This window comes from Plectropomus leopardus, chromosome 11, assembly GCF_026936395.1.
Source record: "Plectropomus leopardus strain MGB_pleo_1.0 chromosome 11, ASM2693639v1, whole genome shotgun sequence".
In the NCBI taxonomy this organism is placed as follows: Eukaryota; Metazoa; Chordata; class Actinopteri; order Perciformes; family Serranidae; genus Plectropomus; species Plectropomus leopardus.
The window spans coordinates 8911857-8936649 of record NC_142186.1 but is presented as its reverse complement, the minus strand read 5'-3'; the positions used below and the strand labels follow the sequence as shown (position 1 = coordinate 8936649).

Genomic DNA, 24793 nt, shown 5'->3' with positions numbered 1-24793 from the left:
AAGATAATCTACAGACCTTGTTGTGAATGGTTTCATGTGGAACTGTTTTCTCTCTACCAAACTATGCCAACCAACTGTATCACTGCGCAAAAGAGTGTGTGCTCCTCCTGCTAGCTCATCTAGCACCACTGATGGCTAACGTTACAGCTTAGCAGAGGAGGACATCATTACCTAACTTCAACATCTTGCACTGTCACGTAGACCACATGAGTGGATGCTTGTTTCCTTCTGCGCAGTGATATGGTCGACAGGTGCAGTTCATCAGTAACAAAATAGGTCCCACTTGAAACTGCCCACAACAAGCTCTGCTGGATTATGTTGAGTAACCGGGTCATGATATCTGGAAAGATGCACTGATGTTGAGTTTTTCAAGTATATTTTTTGGTCAGTTATATAACAGAGAAGGCAGAAATCGCTACGGCTGATGTCTCCAACACTTGGCATCTCTCACAAAAAAGACCTCGATTAATAAATAGCACAACACGCAAGAGGAAAAATATATATTTTTGATTTGGGGGTGAACTGTCCCTTTAAAGGAAATGCAATTACTTTCTTGCCGAGAGTTAGATGAGTAGATGGATATCACTCTCACATACGGTAACCATGAAGCTAATGTCAGCATCTTGTTAGCTTAGCTTAGCATTAAGACTAGAAATGGGGAAAACAGCCAGCCTGGCTTCATCCTACCCACACTTGAATGAACATGTTGTTCACGGTTTTAAGGTAAATTATGTGTGGGACTATGTCTCAGCTTGGATCCGCAACTGCTTAGAGTCTCAACTGGTTGTCTCATAACTGCCAAGCAGTAGGCTTTTTTTTTTTTAGCATTAAATTAACAAGATGTAATGCTGAATTTGTGAACGTTGGGATGTGCAAGTAGATAGATTTTTTACACTTTTGATGGGGCCAGACAAGCTGTTTTTCCTACACTAAAAAGCTGCTGGCTTCAGCTTCATATATACCGCACAGACATGAGAGTTGTGTCGATGTTTTCATGTCAAATATTGGCAAAAACTGAATAAGTATATTTTCCAAAATGTCTGAGTTTGATTTACTTTATTTTGTAAACAGCAAAGGGGAAATTGTTCATTTTAACAATTCCCAAGATTAAATTCACTGGGGAAAAAACACAATGGATGCCTATTGTGCCCACATCATTACCTCTAAACAACTCTTCACTGAATTCTTTTAGAGGTGTGTATTAGTAATGTGAGAGGTAAGTAGTCTGGAAGTACATTTCAGAGTACGCCTGAGGGGCTCCATCTCCGGCTCTGGGCAGCTCTCCTACCTGTGAAGCTGCTTGTATGAGTCATTTTTTCAAAAAATGCTCCTTTTGTGTTGTTGTTTTATGTGTGGCACTCAGAAATGATTCCCACATTAGAATTTTTACGGCCCAATAAACTTGAGAGAATCGGACCAAATTGGCTGGTCATATTTAGTAGCTTTATAAGGAAACATATTAAGGTGTAATTGCTTTGGAGGAGCGCGCAATTGACGGAACGGGCATAGGTGAGGGTTACAAAATCGCCCTCGCACTCTGGAGGGACACTGCACTTTTTGTCTGGCTGTTCGGAGAGTTTCCAATCACCATGAGGAAATATGGAGCGTATTATAAGATTTTATATAATGCGTTTGTTTTATTTCACATTTCCGAAAAAGTGAAGTTTTACAGTGTGGTAAAATGTAGCTTGAAATAAAACCATCTGTTTGGCATTTAGTTTTGCCAGCGCATGGGATCCTCTGATGACAGTGATTGAGGGTGGAAGAGAAGATCCCCCTGTGTATTCCCCCCGAACCAAAAAAAAAAAGAAAAGGAGGGAATGAATGTTTCTTCGCTGTGATGTGATAGATTTAAGTGTGCAGAAGTGTTACAAAACAAGCTTTCCCATCTATGTGAAACCCTGAAACAAGGAGCAACACCCAAAGAGTTGATAGATGAGTATGAATCCAGTCTCCCAGCTCCTTGCATCATTCAGTTCACAAACCCGCTACATAAAAGGGGAAAAGGATTATTTCCCCAATTAAATTAATTCGGATTTTCAGATACAGAAAGACGGGAGAATAGATTGAGGGTAAAACAAAGAAAAAGTGAAATAGATCATTCCCACTTTGTCACGTGGTGCCCAAAAGAATCTCTCTCTGTGTCTCTCTCCACAGCAGAAAGTTCATGCCACTGCATGTTTTTTTCCTCTGCTGGGGTTTTTCAGCAGTGTAGCATGGCATGAGCGCACTGAGGAGCCTTTCACCGGCTTCATCTGATACCGCTGTGACTCGGAGCAGGAGCTGCGTTACAGGCCAGGATCGACATGCATGGGTTAGTAGGTCAAACAAGGAGCTAGTCTTTCGACAGAGTTCGGAGGCTGGGTCAGACTAATGTGATTTATCAATACAGCGCATAAGTGAATCATTGTCCTTAATGGCCGTGATAATCCCCGAGACAGACCGTGGATGTGATTGGTCGAGGAGTTGGGGGTGGTGGTTGTTCTGGATTTGATGTTTTCATTAGAGCATCGGCAACATGCACCTGCAGTGTGTATCTCCGTGTGCTCTTTTTCTCACACACACGCACTCAGATTTACACTTATGTATTCTTGGCTGATGGGGCCTGGGAGCGAAAAGACAGAGCTATGTTCCTTGACGCCGGAGCTCAGGCTCAGGTCAAGACTCGGCTCGCTATAATCCCTCTCAGGTGATGCTGTTCACATTCAGCCGTTTCCAGCTGATCTGCTTAAATATGCCTTCCTCATCCCCCCTGAAAAAGCCCCCGCTTCTCCTCAACCTTTTGCATCCTGTCAAACCTCAGATAACTTTTCCTCTGAGTGATGAGTAAAATAAACAAACTCCCTCTGTTTTAATGGAAGAAATAAAAGGCTCACATCACCTGGATTAGAGTGGCATCATGTGAGAAAGCCTTGTTAACAGACGTGCCATTGCGGGCGCTTTCTTTCACTTTTTCCAAAGAGTGGCGAAGGCTGGTTTAAAAGCAGCCTCTTGGAGCGTTCCCTCTCCTCCCCGTTAGGCACTTAATCAACGTATTATATTGCGCCGAAGCACCAGGTTCCAACATTAACACTTACACCCACAAACCTGGGACTTTGTGTGAGCTTTCAGCACGCTGAGGCCTGATTTCCAGAGCTTAGAAAAGAGGGGCCGCTGTGTTTGAATGACTTATCTGCACTCAAAAATGCTAAAATTCTTTAATTTATACAGCCCTGTAACTGCTTTTGACTTCACATTTCTAAATCATTTCTACACTAACACACCACAGAGTTAATTCACATGCTTCAAAGAAGTTCCCACACTCTTTTTTCATGGGATCCATTGTTGAATTACGACTATTTTCTTTCTGTTTTGGCGTAAAAAATCAGCCACACACACCCTTGTTGCAGACTGTCACGAGCGGTACAAAATGTCATGCATCTCTGACCTCACTTCCCCCACCCTGCTCGGCTCAGTGGTTTCATCCAATCACTTTTGTCTTTAAAAAACCAACTGCTGCTAAAGAACCAATTCACAAAGTCGAATATGACCTGAAACATGCTTGCTGCAAATTTCAAGGTATGACATGGAAGGGGTTAACGGTATCACATGGCAACTTTTCACCACTCCTGAGTGCTATTACCTATTCATTACCTGTTTAAACGTCTCAGGGCCCCTCTGTGTGGCTCTATTCCTTCAGGCAGCACTGGTACTCCAGCCGGATTTTATGTAGTCAGCAGGTGGCATCATTAGCCAGAGAATAAAAATGAAAAGTAATACCCTTGTGTCTAGCTATGATATCATAGGAGGACTCATTGGCATCATTTCCCCTGTTTCTAGTGGGGCAGGATAGGGGGTAAGGAGGTGTAAATTTAATATGTTTTGTCATCTGTTGGGGGAAAAAAATGTATATGCACAATTACCGCAGCCGAATGGGAGGTTAGGTCATGCCATGCAGAGAGTGAGCAAGACAAGATCAGCCCAGAAACCACACAAAGATCCCAATCTCGCCTCTACTCATACATTTCGAGTCATACCCAATGACTGCTTTTCTCCATTGACATCCCCTAATTATAATGGCCATCTCCATCCTTTTTACACCTCAGTTGCTCATGTGGCTGCAGACGTATAGTATACCAATGGCAAAACTTTTTCATGCATTTGTTAAATTGTGCAGGGTGTTTTGTTACCCATAAAACAGTTACGCCTGAGCAGGAGTGTGGCCCAAATTGAGTTTCTAACATATCGGGGTCTCAACACTCCTGAACGGTTTGGATAGCTCCCCCGTGCATGCCAGACATGCTGTGTGTATAAAGCTGTCACAGGAACCTTGAGGGTTAGAAAAATATTCAAGCATTTCTGGGCCTATTGGACAATGATCTCTTGCACATGCTTTTTTCAATATAACCGTGATAAATAAAGGAAGGAAGCAAATACCGAACACTTGGCCGGCTGCCACCGCCGCTTGCTAGAATGGCACTTTTGGCCTGAAGTGCTGCCCCCCTCCCACCAAACACACAGACTTTCAACAACACTGTAAGGGCAAAACCTGTACATATTTGCATGGGATTAGTTTGACAAGTGTAACATCCGCTCTGAGAGCTGGGGAGGGAATGTTGTGTAGCTTATAGTGCTCAGCCTAAAGCAGTTCTAGAGGTCAAATGTGTAAGTTAACCTCTTGATCTCATCCCCACTGGTTCGCACACCCTCCACCACTCCCCTTTCTCCTTCTTCTCTTTCTCTCACACGCCACACAGAGACAAATGTAAAGACTGGATTTTCTGCTTGACCATCCAAAATACCCTCCAGTTTCAAGCAGTTCCAGAAAAACATTGGTCATACTATAAAAAATGCATTCTATCTTGCGTATACTATCTACAGACACACAGTCCTCATAGGGAGAAACACACAGAGGAGCTGAAAAACGTGTGTGTGCCAGTACCCCGCAGTGATTGCCTGATTATTTGCAGATGGGCAGTGGAGGGGTTGCAGAGTGTGGAGGTTCCCCCTGGCACGCAGCGCATATGATTAAATCTGTGATTGCCTTACGATTTACAAGACCCCTTCTCTCCCGACTTTAGAGTTTCAGCTGTGTACTGCCATACTGTTTGCGCTACCACAAAAGACATTGTCCCCGTGCGTAATTCTCCTCCTCCTCTCATGGTCACCTCTGAAGTATCTTGGTAATGTGTTATGTCACAAGTCTCGACGGGGGCCACTTTACTAATCCCACTGTCTCCTCATTCATTCAGACTATAGAGTAGTATTTACAAAGGGGGGTGATCCCCTCCCTCCTCAACTCCCGCGCGCCTCCGCTGAGCGATTGTTATGCTGGTTTCCTACCAACTGTTCAAAGTGGTTATGAGATCAATTAAAACCAGCTTAAGGGGCTGGAGTGGAGATGTGCAATTCATAAGTCAGGGGAAGGGGTATCTATTCATTAAATAACTCCTAACAATACAAACCCCCTCCTCCCCTTCCCCTCCTTTAAGCCGCCAGCTCTATAGACCGACCCGCACCAGCAGCTTTTTAGCAGTTTCACGTGTAAATATTATATGGAGCTCTTTGTTGAGGGGGCACCATCGGAAAGTAGCGCTAATAGTGCGTTTGAAAACGTTGTGTTAAATATATTTAGAGATTAAAATGGCGCAAAGTGTTTTCTTATTAATTTTGGATACGCGTGGCCAATTTTGCGCACATTTTACGCATTAGCTACCGGCTCTTAAATCGTTGCATATTGTGGAAGATCATATTTTAAGATGGTAATAAATTACACCAGATGCCGCAGGACTAAATCTTTCAGTGTGAATTTGTGGAATTCTCCTGATTTACAATCTGGATCGGCTACTCTCACCTGTGCGCTTCAAAAGCCAAAACAGATTGTTATCAGTATTGGATGTCCTTTTTTTCTGACTTTCCGCCTGCTCTGTGCGCACACGCGGTCAACTGAACGTACGAGCAACCTTGTTTTGGACAGTTGCCTCCTTTGACCCACACAAACTCTTCAACCATCTGTTAAAGTCACCCCCTGGATGCTGCTCCAGGCTACAACCCTCCCGTCTTACCTCTTTTGTTTCTCCTCCAGCGGTGCGACGGCGCCTGACAGTTGCTGTACTCCATACAGTTCAATACGATCAGGGCAAAGGAGAAGAGTCGAAACTGCATCTGGACGGCGATCTGTTGTTCGGACTCCAGTAAAAAGGTGCCGGCGGGGGGCTCGAGATGAATTCTCTGACTTTGCAGTGTCCTCCTCCAGTTCTTTCAGTCGTTCCTCAAATGTGTCAAACATCAGACGAGATGCGACATGTTATCACGCCGCCGATTGGGATCATTTTATGAAGCGCGCTGCTGATCCTCCACTCACTGAAAAGTGTCCGCTTCTTGGTGCGCTGCGGAGGAGAATGACAAAAGGAGGTTACTGTGATAACAGTGTAATGAAATCAACACCTTCCTAAACAGTGATGCGTGGGCTGATAAAAAAATAACTCTGTGTGTTAATGTGTTGGAGCAATCACAGATGCGCGCTGCTCAAACGCCCCTTCCACAAAAAAATAAGCGCAGCCGTGCGTAATAGTCGCCAAGACGCTCCGTGAAATAACGTGTCAGTGTATACCTTGCATCAGATGGAGTGTAATTCCGCTCCGGTCCACTTTTTTTTAGGTTCCCTCTGAGTGCAAGTGCGGCTCGGGGACATGCAGCATCCCTCTTTTGTGTGAGAAACTTGTGTCTCCAAAAGAGAACAGAGGTCCGAGGAGGAGGAAAAACGGTGGTCGCGATGAAAAGCGGGGGGATTTCCTTTCCTCCTTCTCTTGAAAAGCTTTAAATTCCGTTTACCTGCGTTTCCTCGCTCGCGCTGGTCCTGTACGCGTCCTGGAGCGCAGCACAAACAGAACTCACATGTGTTGCTTTCTTTAAAAACGGAAAACGAGAGCCGGTAAGTGAGTGAGTATATGCGTATTGCGCGCTGTGCTGCTGAGGTTGAACGGTGGCTGACTCCAGAATGGTCCTGATGCTTGCTGCCTTTTTGCTCATATAGCCCTGTGCCGCTGTCACGTGTGGAGATTTCGAGTTTTGTGTTTCCCTTCTTATTTAAGATGTTGAAGATGACATTAAGTGTAGTCTCCCCCCACCTCTGCGCCCCCCTACGCGCGCGCACTCACCCACACTGGCCGGCACGAGGTTGCCTCTGGGTCCTAGTGAGCGCAAAACGCTGGAAAGGAAACATCCAGGGGGAAAAAAAAACTTCATGTAGTATATTTTTAAGGGATATGTGATTGCAAAAAGTTACTTTACTGTAGTCTACTTTAACATCCACATTCTTTTTTTTTTCCAATTTTTAAGGCAATTTCATTTTTCCCCTTTATGGATGTCTTCACATTAGTTCCAAATTAAAGTATCTCAATTGTAGATTGAAAAGTGTTGTGCGTAATTGCGCCAATCTATCTAATTTCTGCTTTCTTCCGCTGACGATAGAGCTATTGAATAATTAGAGGTTCGCCCCCCAAAAAAGCAATTATCTACATAATGTGGGCCCGCAAGTCAACCATCCCGTCACGCCTCTTTTATTGCGCACCCAGGACTGCCCTCCTTCCCTTCCCCCCTCCTCTCAAATTAATGATAATCGTTGGGGAGGCTGTAATTGTGGGACATGAATAAATCATTCAATAAATTCGGAGTTTTCCAGACTCCGGCTTCTCACACTGAGTGACCTACGCGACCTCATCAGCTGAGACATGTGAGACTGTCAATGGAGGCAGAGATTGTCCTTCAGTTATAGAAGCAACTTACCTTGTGAGGGGGGAGACAGGAGAGGGCTGGCAAGCATCCACGCCACGGTGACATTCAAACGCTGGCTGCTCGTCAATTACAAATCACAGAGGAGACGTGACAGTGACTCGGTGGACGTTGGTGACAGAGGCTTCTGGGACAAGAAACAGATTGCAAAAATGCATAAATATAAGCAGCTAAAAAAAAGACATTTCTGGCATTATTTTATCACTCTCCAAAATAACTGCTCCCTATCCTGATTAGAGTTCAAGTTGTGAATGCTCTACCCCCTTCAGCCACTAGGTGTGGCACTTAATCTTTTATTTCAGGAAATTATTTACATGTGGGAGTTATATTGCCCCTGTCAGGGATTGTACATCAGCCAAACTAGTGTGAAGTCAAGAAAAACAGACGTTAGACAAAAATATATAAGGATAATGTAGGATTCTGTGTAAAAATAAATAAATAAATAAATAAAAAGTGCCAAAGAAAACGTTTTTCCATAAAATCTGGTACCCTCACAGACCTCCCATCTTAATATTACAAAATGTCTTTTACACACTGGCTTTACACTTTAAACACCACCTTTAAACTGGTGAAACACATTTCTACCTTCAGGCAGTAACTCACTTAAACACACACAAGTTTCCATTTCGTCACTAGAACTGATTGAAAAAAATGTGTGTGGGGGAAAACCTCTAACAATACGTAAAGAGAAAAAAAAGGAGGAATCGTGGTCATTTCCTTGCCAAAACCTATAGTGACCTTTGTCCTGCCTTTGTTTATTTATTTATCCAGAGAGCAGTGACAGACATTGTGGTCAGGAGGGCTGTTAGCCGCAGGCAGTGCCTTTGGTTTGGATTCCGCTCTAAAAAAACATGTGAGAGTGCACGGTTAAGGTGAATGTGATAATTTAGGCCTCCGGCACTTTTTATTTTCATGATGTGTCATGGAGAAGGGGGCCGGTAAACCAATCACTTTATTCTCTCCATCCCTCCTCTCCTTTCCCTTTTCCTCACCTCCCTCCCCTCCTACTCAGTTGCAGTGCACATAAGTGGAGGTGACGTCAGCATTTGGATGGTCTGGCTCTGAGCCCTCAGTGCCATAACAGCAATGAGGGGAGCTGCTGTACACCCTGTCCATCACGCACTCAGGCTGCAATGGGCTTTAGCGTGGGCCAGTGTCACGGTTTGCTAGGTAAAAGAAAAACAAGTCCCAGGCCACAGTGGTCATCCCGAAGTCGCGAAAATGTCAAGCAGAGGACGAGAAAGAGGCAAAGTGGGAAAGTTCAAGTTATACTTAGCATCCCTCTATGTCTGTGGCTTCAAAATGTCCAGAAATAATCTAACATGACATTCACAAACAAAGCTGTAACCTTACAGCCCACATGGACAAATACAACTTTATTGTCACCAGAAGTCTGACTGACAAAAGTATCTCACCTCAAGATACATTTAGAAGCTGCTCTAGAGCTTGAATTAGGAAAAAAGGGGGGGATTTAAAGATCTATAATTCCAAAACAAACAAAACAAAGTCTCCATCTGTTGAAGATCATGTGATGGTGACAATGTTTTGTCACCTGCTAGTTAAGAATAAACAATAAACCTCACGCAACTTTAAACTCCTGTAGGCTTGAGAGGAGGCTGTAAAAAAAGTTGTTTTTGCTGTTGCAGTAAACGGAGGCTGTAAATCAGCTTGAATCCACAGCAGCAGCAATAGATTTTTAAGTTTATGGTCCTTAAAAAAATAGTTTCACAAAAAAAAAGAAAATCTGTGTATCATTTACTCCACCCATGTTATGCTGAATTTGTAAAGAAAACTGGTTTTCTTGCATGCCTCTATTGTAACTGATGAATCCAGAAACTGAGAATATTTTTAATGGTTTGAGGTCACAGGAACATGTTTAGCATTAGCAAAACTATATCAAAACATCTGTTCACAAACTTAACACAATTTGAATAGTCATTTCCAAGTCTTATTTATCCAGTAATATGCTTAGTACCTACCAAGCACATGCATTTTGGCTAAAACCTTGCTATTTCAAATACTTCTGCATTGACAATATCACGCATGGACAAGCGCTTGCCTTTGAATTTTGACTTCAAACACAGCTGCTTGTCCAGGCTTGCAAGCTGTATGCAGATGTACTCTTAACAGTAATGTTTTAGCGAAAATACGTCTGAAATACTGAGCATACGACTAGGTAAATGAGACCTGGATTTTACTGCACTGTTTTTAAACGTGGCCCCCTTTTAACCCAATTCATCAAGAACTTTCTTCTCGAGGATTCGTCATTCACTAAAGGCACACGATAAGTTTTCATCACAAATTCAATATAACGTGGGGTGAGTAACTGGTGGTGAGTAACCATTTATAATTTTGCAGCTGAAGTATTCCTTTAAATTCATCTAAAGGATCTGAGATAGTAAAATGAAGACATGCAATTCCTGATTTTCTCAATCAGCTTATAAACCATTGGGATCAAGATGAGCACAACATTTTTTGCCAAAGTTGGAAGAATTTTGATTGCTTCATATTAGAGATTTCTATTTTTAATGTCTTCTTTTCACTAAATTGAAGTGGGCGGAGCTTTGTTGAAAAAAAAGTATTGTCACAAACTTTGGTGAAACTATCAGGATTTAAACCAAGCAAGGGTTTTTAATGTTTAACTATCAATACCATAATTAATGTGCTCAACTCCTATATTTATTTACTATAGTTATAATTCATGTTAAAAAGAAACAAAAGATGCAAGACCAAGTTTTCAGGGGCTTTATGTAAATAGTATGGCCAGATTTCTTTTTTTTTTAATAATAAATAACATTTTATTCCTGAAAACACATTTAGTCAGCTCCACCGTTCAGACACGTTGCAGTTACCACCTTGAAGCGCTGCAGTTGGCAGCCGGCTCTGACTTATTATAGGTGAAAACAGAACAAATGGAAACAAAAACAGAGCAGTGCTAAATGACTGGAGCTTCATGCTCTCTGTCCGCAGATACAAACTAGGTTCATAAACCACCTGCATGTGAAACAGTATTGACAGACATAAAGCTTCATTACTTCTTAAAAGATGTTTATGGCTGAAGTTTTGGACATTTTTTGAAAACGATGTTAAAATTTGTCTTGTAGTCAGTTCAGTTTAAGGGCTAAAAAACTCTTAAAACCTTAAAAGTACAGAGAAAATACATTGTACTTCTATGATTTACCTGTTTGTTCTTGTCTAAACAAAACAATGATGCTTGTCTTTGTGGGCTGATATATCACCGAAGTGCACTAACAGGTGCACTTTCCAGACTTTTGAATTATCCTAATAAAGCAGGTGTATCTCTACATAAAATCCCTGTTTGGTAGTTAAATTAGACATAAGAGGAAAATTAGAGGCATGTGAAGGAATGAAAGCCTGTTAGTGATAGAGAGGGAGGGACAGAGATGCAGAGGACTGAGTTATGAGAAGGTCGAAAGCAGAGAAGAGCGGGGGTGGGGTGGGACATTAAAAAGATTGTGTCCGTCTGGCTAATGGTTCTTTATGGCTCTCTCATGTCCTCAGATGGGCAGAATGACTGGCAGAGAGTGTGACCACTGCTAACTGTACATCACCTCTGTTTGCCCCCTTCCAGCTGACGTCCCACTCAGCGAGACTGCCTGCCACGGCGCAGTGAACCGCTGAAACACCATAAAACCAACAGACTAAACAGCCATTCATCATTACCGCGCACACATGAGCTCTGCATCACACGCAGCAGTCTTAACTGTCCCACTCGGGTGACTCAATGCACACATTAAAACTTCATCAAGTATTACCGATACAAAAAAGTCTGACCACTCAAACCTCAACCGCCGTTTGTAATGTCCAGAAATAAGGCAATCATGGGTGAAAATGGTTTTGTTGGTCACTTTTTATTGAACTGGTGATGACTTGAACCAAGTGCAAAACAGCACTATGTTCCGTCAGATACAAGTGTGGAAAAAGGATGTAACACAATGAGTCGGATGGATCAGTCTTCCACGTGTGGCTAAAATCCAGTTTCCTGACCTGCCCAGTTTGGTGTCTGGAAGAAAAAAAAAGCGTGAAGAAAACGTCAAGTTAGACCATTTGTAGATCACTGAGACTGATCAAAACAACATTTTGTTGTTGATTGTGGGAAATGTGAAAAAGTAACATACATGTGCAAGCAGTTAAGCGCTGACGTTTTTGCTGAGAGCTGACAGGGACCCTGAGCAGCCGTCCCAGATGGTAGGCAGTAAATGTTCTCTATATGTAAGTGATTTGTAGCCTTGAGGACAGCAGGATGTAATGGTTCTCTGTGAGTTGTTTGCAGCCTCTTCTGTCTAATTACAAAAACTCCTTAATGAGGGAGGCCTTTGCTTTTTTTTTTATAGGACATGGTTATGGTAGCACTCCTGCTCCAGATATGCAAACAATAGGGAGGAGGGTAATTGAGCACATCAAAAGATAGCCATTTGAGAGCTGCGCGGTTAAAAAGTGAACATTTAACATGTCTGTTGAAACTCCCATGGTGATGTCAGGTGTCGGGGCCGATCAATCTCATTTGACAGACGTGCGTGTCTTCAAGGAGCGGGGAGTTCCAGTTCAGTGCGTGACATTCTGTATAGCTGTAGCACTTGAGCAGTCTACATACCACTAAAACACACAAGGTCAACATCAAAAACACTTAAATGGGATGACTGGACCCCGAGCCAGACATCTGCAACAGGTCCTAAGTGCAGTGAACTCCAGGCTTTAAGTAATGTTCACCAAAAGCTAGTGTGAGGGTCCACCTTATTTACGTTGCTGAGCTGAGTCACAGAGCTCAGGCATCGTTTTATGGTTGTTTGGAATCTACCTTGTCATTAGGCCTTTGAAGAGCCATGGAGGGATGAAAGCGTCAGCTCTGTTAAACTTGCTCTTACTGGCTTATTTCGTGTAAAGAGAGCTTTTGTTGATGGTTGTTCATCAACATTCTTTAGCCTTGTTCTTTTGAGCTGATCATTTGAGACACTTTGAACTGCGCTGAGCTCATGTTGACCTTCTAGCAGTCTGATTGGTTCAGGGAGGGATGGCTGCCTTCAGTGACAAGCAGGGAATGGTGGTTTACGTGCATTTGCATGTACAGTATGTGTTCGTCACCTCGTTCTTGGTGCTCTGGGCCTGCTTTTTCTCAATGTTCATGGCCAACATTTGGCTGCGGAACGACAGGCTCTTGGTCTTCTCAATCACTTGCTGGTAGGGTGATACAGCGTTGTTCCCCATGACCACGTGGCCCTAGAAATCCGGACAAAAAAGGACAACAGCTTCACATAAACAGTCAATAAGCCAATCACATTTGGTCTTGCAGACACACCATCCTGCAAAGACCAACCAGAGGCTGCTCAGGTCCTATTCACATCTATTGTAGGTACATCTAGATAATTCTATGTCATTCTGGAGGACTGGGCTATGATTTGCTGATTACAGAGAACTGTTGTGATGTGTATGCCAAAACATGCAGGTTCAACCTGGAGCCTCACAAAGGGGACCAAAGAAGGGTGAGATATTATGGTTACAATGTCCTTACAATCTACCCTTCAATTACAAAATCAGGACATAAATAATTCTTCTTCCCTCTGAAGTCACACAGGAGGAGCATCTAACAGGGCTATATGACTGTCACTGCTCCTCCCAATTTGCAAAGGGCTGTTTAAAAAGCTTTGATTAATTAGTTAAGTGCTGAGCCGATTGATTGAGGGCGAAGACAGAAGGTCTCACCAGTTTGGAGTCTATCTTTGCATCCAGCCTGGCATTGCGGATAAGATTGACGATCCATCTCTCAGCATCCTCCGGCGTCATGTTCAGCTTGTCTGCCAGCATGCTGTTGAGGAAATGGAGAGACATGAGGCTCTAACCAGGGTATAAGGCAACAGAAAAGGTAGGAAGGTGCTGAGCAGATTGTCCCGAAGATAAAGAGATCGCCTCAGGATGACTAACCTGGCAAAGGACTCGGTCTGTAACACTGCCGGCCTGGGAATAACTATATATGAGGATCACATATAATTAGGTAATCTTCCAATGTAGCAGATCAAAACCTGTCGTATACACTGAGCATGCATTAAAATTTTACTAATCCACTATATAGTCTTATGTTTTTTTTAACTGTATGGATGTCAATGTTTGTTCTTTTACTGAAAATACCTTGAGACATACCACATGGATTAGTGCAATTATTCTGTACAGCCATACATAGTTGCAAGACTATGTGTCCTAATGACTTTGTTGATTCCCCACTTTTTCCTATAGTGCCAGCACCAAATGCGAAATTTCAATCAGTCTTACACTTTGGTTTATGACTAAATACCTGCAAAACTTATCAGCCTCAGCTGTACTTTGGTGGTTTGGTGCTAATAAGCAAATGTTAGCATGCTAACACACAGATTATGGTGTACTCCATCTGTACTGCAAAGTCAGATCTGCAGAATTTTTGGACTCAGAAATTCAGAGAAACCTCACTCACGCTGACCTCAAAGTCCAAGCTGGCTGGTCCACGCAGAACCAGTAGTGAAAGCTGTGGTAATATACTGTTTATTAGCACTTCTGCCATACATACAGCCCTGTCCAAAGTCTATGATGTCTTGCTACGATGTTTGCATGTGCAAGATACAGTGTAATGTGTTGTTATCAACTGGTTTTGCTAACAATGGCTAACCTGGCTAGAATTGGTATTTCTAACAACCCCTTGGTTTTCTGCCTTGTTGTACTGGGACGTGGTCAACTCGGGTGTGACATCATTCCCAGTTCTGACCTCCGAGGTAAATTGAACGCATCATTAGTCCTTTACAAACAATGACTTCAATTAAACTTGGGCTGCTGCCTGAAAGTGTTAATGCATGTATGAAATATGTAATAGCACCAAATAACTCCCAGTCGACCGTACGCTATTTTATGATGGATGTTGCACATTAGTTGCCAAATGACTAAATGTCATTATTTTCATTTGACAGTGCTAATTAACGGCCACCATATTGTGCTCAGGCAAAAAGGTGTACAACATGAAACACACCCCAAAAACACTTCTAATGTTCCCCCACTAATGGAAGCTTGATTTACAGACTTGTACAAATAACTCAATTAGAAGTGCTGGGACTACCCCATGTTGTGAAGCTCTGTGGTTACTTATCCTTTTATATGTTTTTCTTGTACCTTAGTCAGGGACACACTCTCTTCCCACCTGGCTTCTAAAACTTGTCATGGTCAAACAGTTACTGTCCCTCAAAATAAAATCCAGGTTGGAGAGCGGCTTGCTCTTTGAAACAGCTAGACGTGGATGTGTCACAGTAGAGGGAGGGGTGGTACGAGGGTGGCTGGCATTCTTTGATCCAAAGCTTTCCCCACTGCAGCTGGCTTCCCTTGTGGCTTTCAAAATAACTAGACCTCCCCTCGATACCCCAATCTAGACCCCCTTCCCCCTACGTTTCCTGCCCCCTTCCTCCTGTCTGACCCACACCACCCTCCACGCCTACCGCATTTCATATAAGGGCCCCAATAAATATCCTCAACCCTTGTGTGCACTGCCCACAATTACTGCGGCAACCCTACCTCTCATTTAAAAAGCAAGACCTCTCCAACCCCTCAAAACCCTTACCAACACACATACCTAAAGAAATACTGTAGGTACAAATTTGTCATTGTGTACAGCCTGTGTCTGTGTATGTGTGTATGTGTGTGTGTGTGTGTGTGTGTGTGTGTGTGTGTGTGTGTGTGTGTGTGTGTGTTTGTACAAAATAATAGGGGTTATATAAAAACCATTTACTCTACTAATTATCACTTCCTGGTCCATTCATCACGTTTTGTGAGACTCCCTCAGTGAGTAAGCTCGAATCTGCCTAGACCACACCACTTCTCACGCCATAGTTCTGCAAACACACAACCCACCACCACCATTACTGAGCTGTCCCTCTTAGAGTCAGACTTATTCAAGACATTCTTTTGGGGAAAACTAATCTTTGGGATTGGTGATAATGTTAGTCTTACCTCAAGGTTTAAAAAAAAGACTACCACTGTCTAACCCATCAACGTTGGTCAAACGGTGGCAAAACCACATAAAGAGGGGAAGTGAAATGATGTCAGTGTCTGAGTGAGGCATTAAAAGCATAAACAACAAATAAAAGCATTACCTCAGTATAATGAGCTAAATAAGGTTTGGCCTCCAAGTGACAGTGCACATCTCTCAACACTTTCACCGCAGTGATGTGATGGAGGAGGTGGATAATGGGATAGAAAAAGCTCCAGTTGTGAGTTGATTCATAGTATCTCAGCTGCCCAGAGGATGGGAAAGGGATCCAGAGAGACTGATCAACCTGTCATTCACACCAACAAACTGTTAACGTAGCTCTGCTGGACAGCTGATTACACTTCAGCTCATCAAAACCTGGAGAAAATGATGCTTGACAATGAAATTGCTCCTATGGATCATTATTGGGAACCTAACAAGTTTGGAAAAGTGTCAGCTGTCTAATGACGCAAGTTTAGGTTGTGATGGATAACACATGTGGGCCATCACAGAGACACTACTAACATTGAGGATTTTAGTCTGCAGGCCTAAATGTTGCTAATGTGGAGTGAATTGAAGAATAGTGGCATATTGAAGAATAGCATATTGATAGCTGAAAGGAGGCCTATTCAGCTTTTACACATTTTGTGTTTTACAAACAATGATGGACATTCATATTAAACATCGCCCAAGTTTCAAATAATGAGGTAAATGTATGTAGAAGTAATTCCTGTCAGCAAAACCTCTTGTTTTCTACATTTCTGAATACTCTGGTTTTAACAGTCTTTTAGTCTGTCTGTCAGACAGAGTCAAAAAACGATGGCTTTTATAAGCCTCACAAATAAAGCATATATGTTTGTGTTATTATGTCCACGCCTTGTATTGTGCTCAACACACAGCAGCAGTAGTCAACACCTGTTAAGAGCACCACTCCTCCACACTCCCTTCCATTCAGACTCACCCTTCACTTATTTACCTAACAATCAAGTAATCTAAGGCAAATCTGAATGAAATTTGTTATTGGTTTCCATTTTACCCGTGAGATTAAGTGATTGCTGCGTAGCGGTACTGGGTGTTTTGTTTGGCAATTCAGTAAAGTGGGGGCACATGTCAGTCAAGTCCAGGTCAGATATGATGATCAAAACAAACATGATCTGGTTTCCTTGCCGGGGAGTTAAGCTAACCCCTAACCCCTCTAAACGTGATCTGTGTGGCAGCATAACAGGAACACAGAGTGCCCCAAAAGGCCCAGGGCCTTTGGCCTGTACCAGCCAAAGTCCTCTAATCTAATTTATAAAGGAAAGTCTGGCAATGTTTTCCTCCCAGGAAGGACATTTGTATATCAGAGGAGGGTTACTTTATCTCATTGCGCCTCTGAGAGGTGTACAGCAGCTACCCTTACTTAAACCTTGGGGTTAAAGTAGGAAAGAGGAGGAAAAAAAGAAAGAATGAAAAGAGAGAGAGCAGGGAATGCGTTGGACTTGTACAACCTACACTATTGACATCCTTTGGCCCTTAAGCCAAGCAGACAGCCTCTATGACTGGTTTTATTTTACACAACCATGATCCTGTTCCTTGGGGGAGAGGGGATCACTTTCATTTCGACCCCTTACTCACTGTGGCTCCTGAGCTTTCAACTTCAGGCTAAGGGACTCCTTTGGGTCTCAATACCAACCTCACACTTGAGGAGAGGGGTCAGGCACTCTGTTAAAGGAGAGAGGAGGATGGGGGTCCTTCTCAAAAGTGCCCCCCTTCTTAACATGGCTGGCCTAAAATGAATGCATTGTTAAGCACTAACATATGATAGTGTTTGGGCGACTCCAAGCCATTTGGAGCAACCTCGCTTTCGGCTTGGGGTAAAATTGATTTTTCGGGGAAACCGAAATGATCGTGTGGTCTTTTTAATGACTCAATTGTGAGGTGGAAAGATCTTCAGTGTTGCATCCAAATACACAAGACGCTGCTTCCAACTACGAGTGAGCTGTTGTGTACAAATACAATCTAGTGATGGGGGGGAGTCAAATGATCATGTGTCTGAAGCATTTACTCGAAATGTCAAAGGACAAGTGTGCATTTGAGGTCAAAGCAGGGTCTTGCCGCTAAAACGTTCATGGAAGGACGAGGGAAATAAACCCTGTAAATCAAACAAGGAAAACAAAGCTAAATTGGAAACACACACTCGGGACACTGAAAAGTCTAGACAAAAGGATGTGTGTGACTTCAATTATGAGAGCAGCCTGAATCACATTTTCACTGCCTACAGTAGGTTTTACATAAGGCTTTATTGCATAAAATAACTCAATTACGCCAACTTCTGGTCTACTTTTGTGTCCCAAGCTGTAGGCAAAAGGCGAGCTAAATATCTGTGAAACCATCATGGCCAACAGCTGTAAAAATGTCCTCATTAAAAACAGCCATCAAATTCATTTGCGTCCACGCTTGGGTGCAGAGGGCTTCTGGGTAGAGGACTAATGACTTGGAATTTGGGTGTCTTTCAAAAATAGACATGTTCTGTCCATCGTCACAACGCCACCAAAAATAAACAGAAATCCCTCACTGGTGCTGATATGTGTTCCTGATTCAGAAACCTCAACAGACAAGAGCAGAAGACACTGAAAAAAAAGGTGAAAAGTAGAAAAATCACCGTTCGACTTCCTCTTTCAGTGTTACCACTAACCTTTGTGGTCCTTAACAAGTAAATGGATCCAATTGCAGTAAGTCTGCCAAAAAGAACCAGGACTCCTAATCAATTCCAGACAATCTGCAACTGGAGATTTCGACAGGGCCTGATCATGTTCCACGGTTCAACCTTGACTACAGACCTCCACGGCTCTATATAACAGGCAATGCAATCATTTTCGTGTCAACGGGAGTAATTCATTCCCTCTTTCCACTGAGCATCATGTGTTTGTGGACCGTATTTGAAATGCAGACGTTCCTTCAAATCTTCAGCGTTCTCAGTCTGCCTGAGGGGCAGGATATTATGAATACAGCCTGCTGAAAGCAGTGGTAAATCTGCACTTTAAATTAGTGAGGAAAGTAAAAAGAGTAACAAATGCATTTCAAAATATCAGAGATTAGATGCAGCAATGAGAACAAATCCACTGTTAAAAAGACAGGGATTAATAGCTGAGGAGGGTGAACGCTCTGTTTTTATCTTTGTCACTCTCTAAAATTGATGTAAAGAAGCAGCCAAATCCTATAATCTCTCTTAATTGCAGACAATTACTATAATCTTTTTTTCTTTCCACTAATGCTCACTATAATTAGCATTGACTAAATTTCTTGGTTTTGGGGAGGCATCCAGGGTCAATTTAATTTTAATGTAACTAAACTGGAGTTTGAACTAAGAGTCAGTAGAGACTTACAAAACCCTCTGACCTCCCTTCACCCAAAGAAAAGGAGCTGAAAGGTTCCTGGGTCTAACAGCAGCTGGGAACGTCTTAACTCGTCTAAAACCCTGACCTCTACCTGAGAGAAAACTGTCCATGAATTGGCCCCGGACAGGTGGTCTTAAAAGTTTAGTGAGCAGAGCAACCTGTGGAGACCTGGAAGCACTTAAACCTCCGTATACTTAATCCTCAAGATGTGTGGGGTCAGCATGGCTGTGTGTGTGGAGGGCGCAATAAACACTTATCTGTGAGGAAAATTCCACTAATCACAAATCCTGTGCTCTTACTTCCTGTTTACAAAGTGCTTACAAAGTCTAGTGATAGCAAATAGGACTTCCTGTTAGTTTTAAGGGATGTGTGCCTTGATCTTGCTATGCAACATGATTTAAAGCAAATTCAGTGTCCCCATATAGCATCCCCAAAAAACAGAGGTTCAACTTCCAAATGTTAGTTTTACTTCAAGGGTTCCAATACATTTTCATGGACAAAATTTCAAAAAAATTCCCATGACTTTTCAAGGACCCCTAATAAAATTTACATTTTGGAAAAGCATGAACATTTATTACCTCCACATGTGAAATTTCAGTCCCAAGTCTGAAAAAGGGCATGGGCCCGAAATGTCACACGTGGAGGTAATAAATGTTCAATGGAGCATTATCTAGTGTGTGGACTCTATTTTTGTATTTTTGTATCTACTTTTTTTTCTGTCCAGCACCTAGTATTTTAGTGCTTTTGGATGTGCATGCTGCTAGACTTTTTTTCCTCATGGAAAATGAGAACCATGCCAGTTTTTCTTTTGTATAAAGCAACACATATTCTGTTTAAGTTAATTTGGATGACTTGACATCATATATCATGCAATGTGAATATTGCGGATCACATTGTTGATGCTGATACGATGTATCTTGCTTTAAGTCTACACATATTAAAGTCATGTCAACAGTTAACTTAAAAAAAAATAAAAAATTGCCATTATGTTACATTTAGGTGGAATGTTATTCCTGGAAAAATTACTATTAATTTCATTACACACAGCAAAATTCCATGACTTTTCCAAAACTTTCAATTCATTTTTATAATTGCATAAGTTTTCCAGGCCTGGAAATGAGATTGGGAATACGATGACTTTTCCAGGGTTTTCCATGAACACAGGAACCCAGTACTTAGTTTGTATTGCATTGTGTGACTAACCTGATGCTAATGCACTGGTGAATTCTGCAGAAGGTCTCAAAGATGAAGAGGCGGGCGTTCTCAATGAAGTCCTCCAGACAAGCAACCAGGAAGAAGTCATTCACAAGAACCTAACAGAGACAGTAAGCATGTTACATAAGAGCATTGTAAAAAAACTACACAAAGACCTGTTTCTGTGTAGTTATGGGTCTTCTTTAAAGTCTCTCTTACTACAGTCTGAGGTACAAGTGAGGCGAAACAGCTAAATATGTACATACATCAGAGGTTTGCTCAGACTCATTAGGACAATCAAGCTGAAACCTTCCGATTGAACAGCAATGGAGAGTCATGAGTGTAGCATTACAAGTTTCAATCGGTCAGCTTCTCTGAACTTTATGTCTCATTCAATTAAAGAGAATATTTATTCACTGAAACCAGATTCTGATCCAATTTTGATTAACAGTCAGAGTAAACAGGGAAGGGAGAGAGAACCATACTGGCTACATATACATTAACAGAAAGTCTGAAAAAGCAAAGAAAGCTCCCTGTAGAAGGTAGTAAATAATGCCCGGCCCTATAAGATGCTTCAAACAGAGGTTGAACAATTACCAATTACCATGTTTATCAGTATCATTGTAGTAGTGTAAAAATGTGCTGAAATGCTCAAAAAGTGTTGATAGACACACTGAAATAATTTGACAGAGGTTTTTTTTGTTGTTGCATAAAAATCAGCCTCTCTTTGAAATTCTTGCTCAAGTGCCTCTGCCACGGTAGATGAGGACAAGTAAAATAAGGTTGAAAAATCTTGGATTGAAGGTTTGGACTTTTGGCCAATGAACTGGACTCCAGTTTGACTTGAGTCACAACTCTGATGACTTCAGACTCAACTTGACAGAATCAAAAAAAAAGACTTGCAACTCAATTTGGACTTAAACACCAATGACCTCACTTCAACTAAAGTCTTTAGACTTGAAAATACTTGATACCTTCCACCAAACCCATAACCCATTAAAAAGTATGTTATTTAATTATTTTCCCTTAATTTCCTGAATCAACAAATGCTATTCATTGGAAAAAAATGACATCAAAAATCATTCCATTTGCTTACAAAAACTATGTAGTGGTAAACAAACGCAGTAACAGTATGCACAAAATGATGCAGAGAAACAAAACAACTTCCAGCAATTTTTTTTAAAGATTATTTTTGGGCTTTTAATGCCCTTATTTGATAGGACAGCGTAAGTGTGGAAGGGGAAGAGAGAGAGGGGGTGACATGCAGCAAAGGGCCATCGCTGGAATCGAACCCGTGGCTGCTGCGGCGAGGACACAGCCTCTGTACATTGGGCACCCGCTCTGCCCACTGAGCCACCAGGCGCAATACTTAGGACTCACGATTTGACTTGGGATTTGAATGCCAAGACTAGACTTATTTGTGACTGATGACATTTTCGAAATGTGATAATCACATCGGACGTAGATGGTGATTAAAATTTTAAACAGTAGTACTAATAATCAGGACTTTAATTGGGTTCATTGTTAAGATGGTAACCATTTCATCCCTAGCTTCGGGTCAACCACAAATCTTCAAATTCTTCAACCACCACATGATGACGTCAATACAGTAAGAACAGAGCTAACCACATAGGTGACCACATTGTGACTTATCACCAGTCATCTAGAGCGGTGGTTCAGTCTCAACTCCTCTGTGCCAGATTGCCAAATTTCATGGCCAAAGTAATCCAACTGCACCACCACCAGTTCAAATACACTCACAGATGAGAAGTTGTTTCAGCTGTCCACATACTGTATCACATGTGGCTTGTTACGGTAAGAAATACAGCCTTGCTCAGAAACTTTTACACTACTGCATATGGTCAATTCATCTACTGTAAATGTTCATGACCCAACAATGGCCCCAGAGGTATGACTGTGTGAAATGCTCCTATTTCTCACTGCTTGCTGCATTCCAACTCTCCATTTCACATCACAGACCTCCATCTTCAAAAGTTCTCCAAGAATTACCAGCACTTTGTTTGCTTAAACTTAGAAAGCTGCTATCTGCCCAAAGTTCTGCTTGAATAAATCCCAACTACATGGCGCTATCAGGCAATGCACATTTCAGCTATGACAACGCTTATCTAAGGCTGATAAACTTTGAACAGCTAAGTGCCCTAATTACTGTCATGTGGGATTCAAACCACAAAGCTTCAACAAATTTCGAAAGGGGCTTGAGGAGCCCTTTTATGCGCAATCTGAGGGCCTGACTATAGGTAGGCCTATACTTTTCAATCTTTGACATGCATGCATCCAACATCTGACAGTGATTCCAGATTTGGGTGGAGTGGGAAAGAAAAAGAAAAAGAACTGTACAGTCTGAACAGGACAATTTAAACCAAGCTATAACGATTTGAAAGCACTTGGCTCAAACTATTGTAGAGGGTACAGAGAACTGAAGACAAGAAAGCTGAAAACAATACCCTTATCTTGCCATTACAGCAATCAGTTAATAGATGGGTGCCACTCTTCTCAATGGCTCAAAATTGATGCATTACAAATGCTCATCAAGAGAAGAGTCCACCCCAATGGGGTATCCGTTTACCTCAGTCACTCCACGGTCTGTGAAACATCCCTTTACCTCTGAAATAATGCGTTTTAAAAGGCTTGCGTGTGAATTTCTGCAGGGGAAAAAAACTGCATCACTGACTTCAAACAGGACCATTTTGGGGAAAATGTTTGCAGACCATCACAGGTAATGCATTAAAGGTGCTGTTAAACATTTTTGGAACCACCCACCTCGCTAGACCTGCTTGTGAACTGAATGAGGTCAATAGAGGGCTTTTTGTGCCTACTGGACATGCTCTGATAAGACTGACAGGTAGGGCAGTGATAAAAGCACCTGGGATAATTTAGGCTCTGACCTGAGAGGTAGTTGGCTTTTGAGCATCTGTTTCAACCACAGTAGAGGCTTTTGTAAACAGAACCCTATGAAGTGAGGTCAAGACCAACCCAGAGAGTTCCTAAAAAGTGCGTGCAAGTGTTTAACAAGGTCTGTGATTGAGGGCGTGTGTCACGTCTTAGTTGAAATAGGATACAGCTCTAATAATGTTGATAGTACATGTCATCATTTGGAGATGGCCCCTGGAGGCCTTTGCACAGGAAAAATCTCATTTTCTCCTGGAACATGCTTTAGATTTTTTCTGACCATGAACAGATTTTTTTCTGAGGGTCTAACCGAGTAAAAACAAATCTGCCCAATTAAGTTGGGTTATAACTTCCTCATCTGTAAAATAGTGATTTGGGAAGCTGAAGACTCTTTGTATTAGCTTAAAAATAGGTTAAAACAAAACGGAACCGGCAGTAAACCGCTGACATGATTTATAAACATTTACTCCTGGGAAAGAGCCATTTGATCAGGCCAGATGTTTTTCATTTTGAAGGTTTATCGTCGAGAGGCAAAAGATGAAAAAGGGGCCAAATAACCCAGAGTTTTGCCTTTTATTCCTCTGCAGGTCCAAATTATCAAATCCACAGGGAAAACCAAATTACAGTGTGTCCGCAAAGATTGAACTAAGAGATGAAGTTACACAAAATATACATATAGCACCAGTTAGGACACCTGCTCACTGTTGAAATCCGGTTACTGTACACTGATTTTGCCCCCAGAATCTCACCAGCCCCTCAAAATAGCAAAACATGGTCTGCTGGACTTATGCCATCAACACATCATTTATCATTATGTTGTAATGGCATTCCTGTTATTGTGTCTACCTGATGTATCTAACTGAATGAAAATTGTAATGTAACACTTACATTGCAATATACCAAAACGTGTTGCAGAGCAAACCACGATGGCAGCACTGCAGAAGATTTATACAAAAAGAAACTACATTTACCGCCTTGCAGTTGTATGCCTCTGACAAGCAGTCAGTTTCCACTTGGTGTTTACATCCATGTGAGTCTAATCTCATATATAGCCTTGATAGTTGACAATGGACATCCAAGATTAGTGTCACCAATTAAGTATCAGACCAAATTTCTCCAATTATGTTAGTGTATTATGGCATTAAATAATGGCCAGAAAAGTGTTTTTGCAAAGCATTATGGTGTCACTTTGAAGTCGACCTAGGGGTTTAGATATAAAAAGTCATAATTTCCTAATTTTATCCTATTAGACATTTGTGTGAAATTTTGCCATAACTAAGGTATGAATTCTTGAGTTATGGCCAAAAATTTGTTTTGTGTGGTCACAGTTACCTTTGAACACCAAACTTTAATCAATAAACCATTGAATCCAACTGAAAATTTGTGCTAAATATTAAGGAAATTCTCTCAAAAAAGTGTTGCTGAGACAACTGTATTCATGAGAATGGGATGAAGGTAAAGGTCACAGTGACACTGACCTTTGACCACCAAAATCGAATCAGTTTATCATTGAGTGCTGGTGAACGTTTCTGCTACA

General features: G+C 41.9%; 2 protein-coding genes across 3 annotated transcripts in view; both read right to left on the bottom strand.

Moving 5' to 3' along the window:
- The window catches only part of rspo2 (R-spondin 2), a 70302-nt gene extending 61608 nt beyond the window's left edge, over window positions 1-8694 (bottom strand). Inside the window, exons 1-2 of one of the 2 annotated variants that reach the window (XM_042490723.2) lie at window positions 7768-8694; window positions 6045-6368 (exon numbers count right to left, since the gene is read on the bottom strand). In XM_042490723.2, coding sequence (XP_042346657.1) covers window positions 6045-6144 — 100 coding nt within the window. In that variant the 5' untranslated portion in view covers window positions 6145-6368; window positions 7768-8694. Of the gene's footprint in view, window positions 1-6044; window positions 6369-6592; window positions 7097-7767 lie in introns of those variants that run through there. The other variant, XM_042490722.2, reaches the window with a different exon arrangement.
- Window positions 8695-11626: 2932 nt separating this feature from the next.
- eif3ea (eukaryotic translation initiation factor 3, subunit E, a) overlaps window positions 11627-24793 on the bottom strand; it is a 31498-nt gene continuing 18331 nt past the window's right edge. Inside the window, exons 10-13 of the mRNA XM_042490077.2 lie at window positions 20356-20465; window positions 13495-13597; window positions 12877-13011; window positions 11627-11797 (exon numbers count right to left, since the gene is read on the bottom strand). Of these exons, the coding sequence (XP_042346011.1) occupies window positions 11762-11797; window positions 12877-13011; window positions 13495-13597; window positions 20356-20465 (384 nt within the window). The 3' untranslated portion in view covers window positions 11627-11761. The remainder of the gene's footprint in view (window positions 11798-12876; window positions 13012-13494; window positions 13598-20355; window positions 20466-24793) is intronic.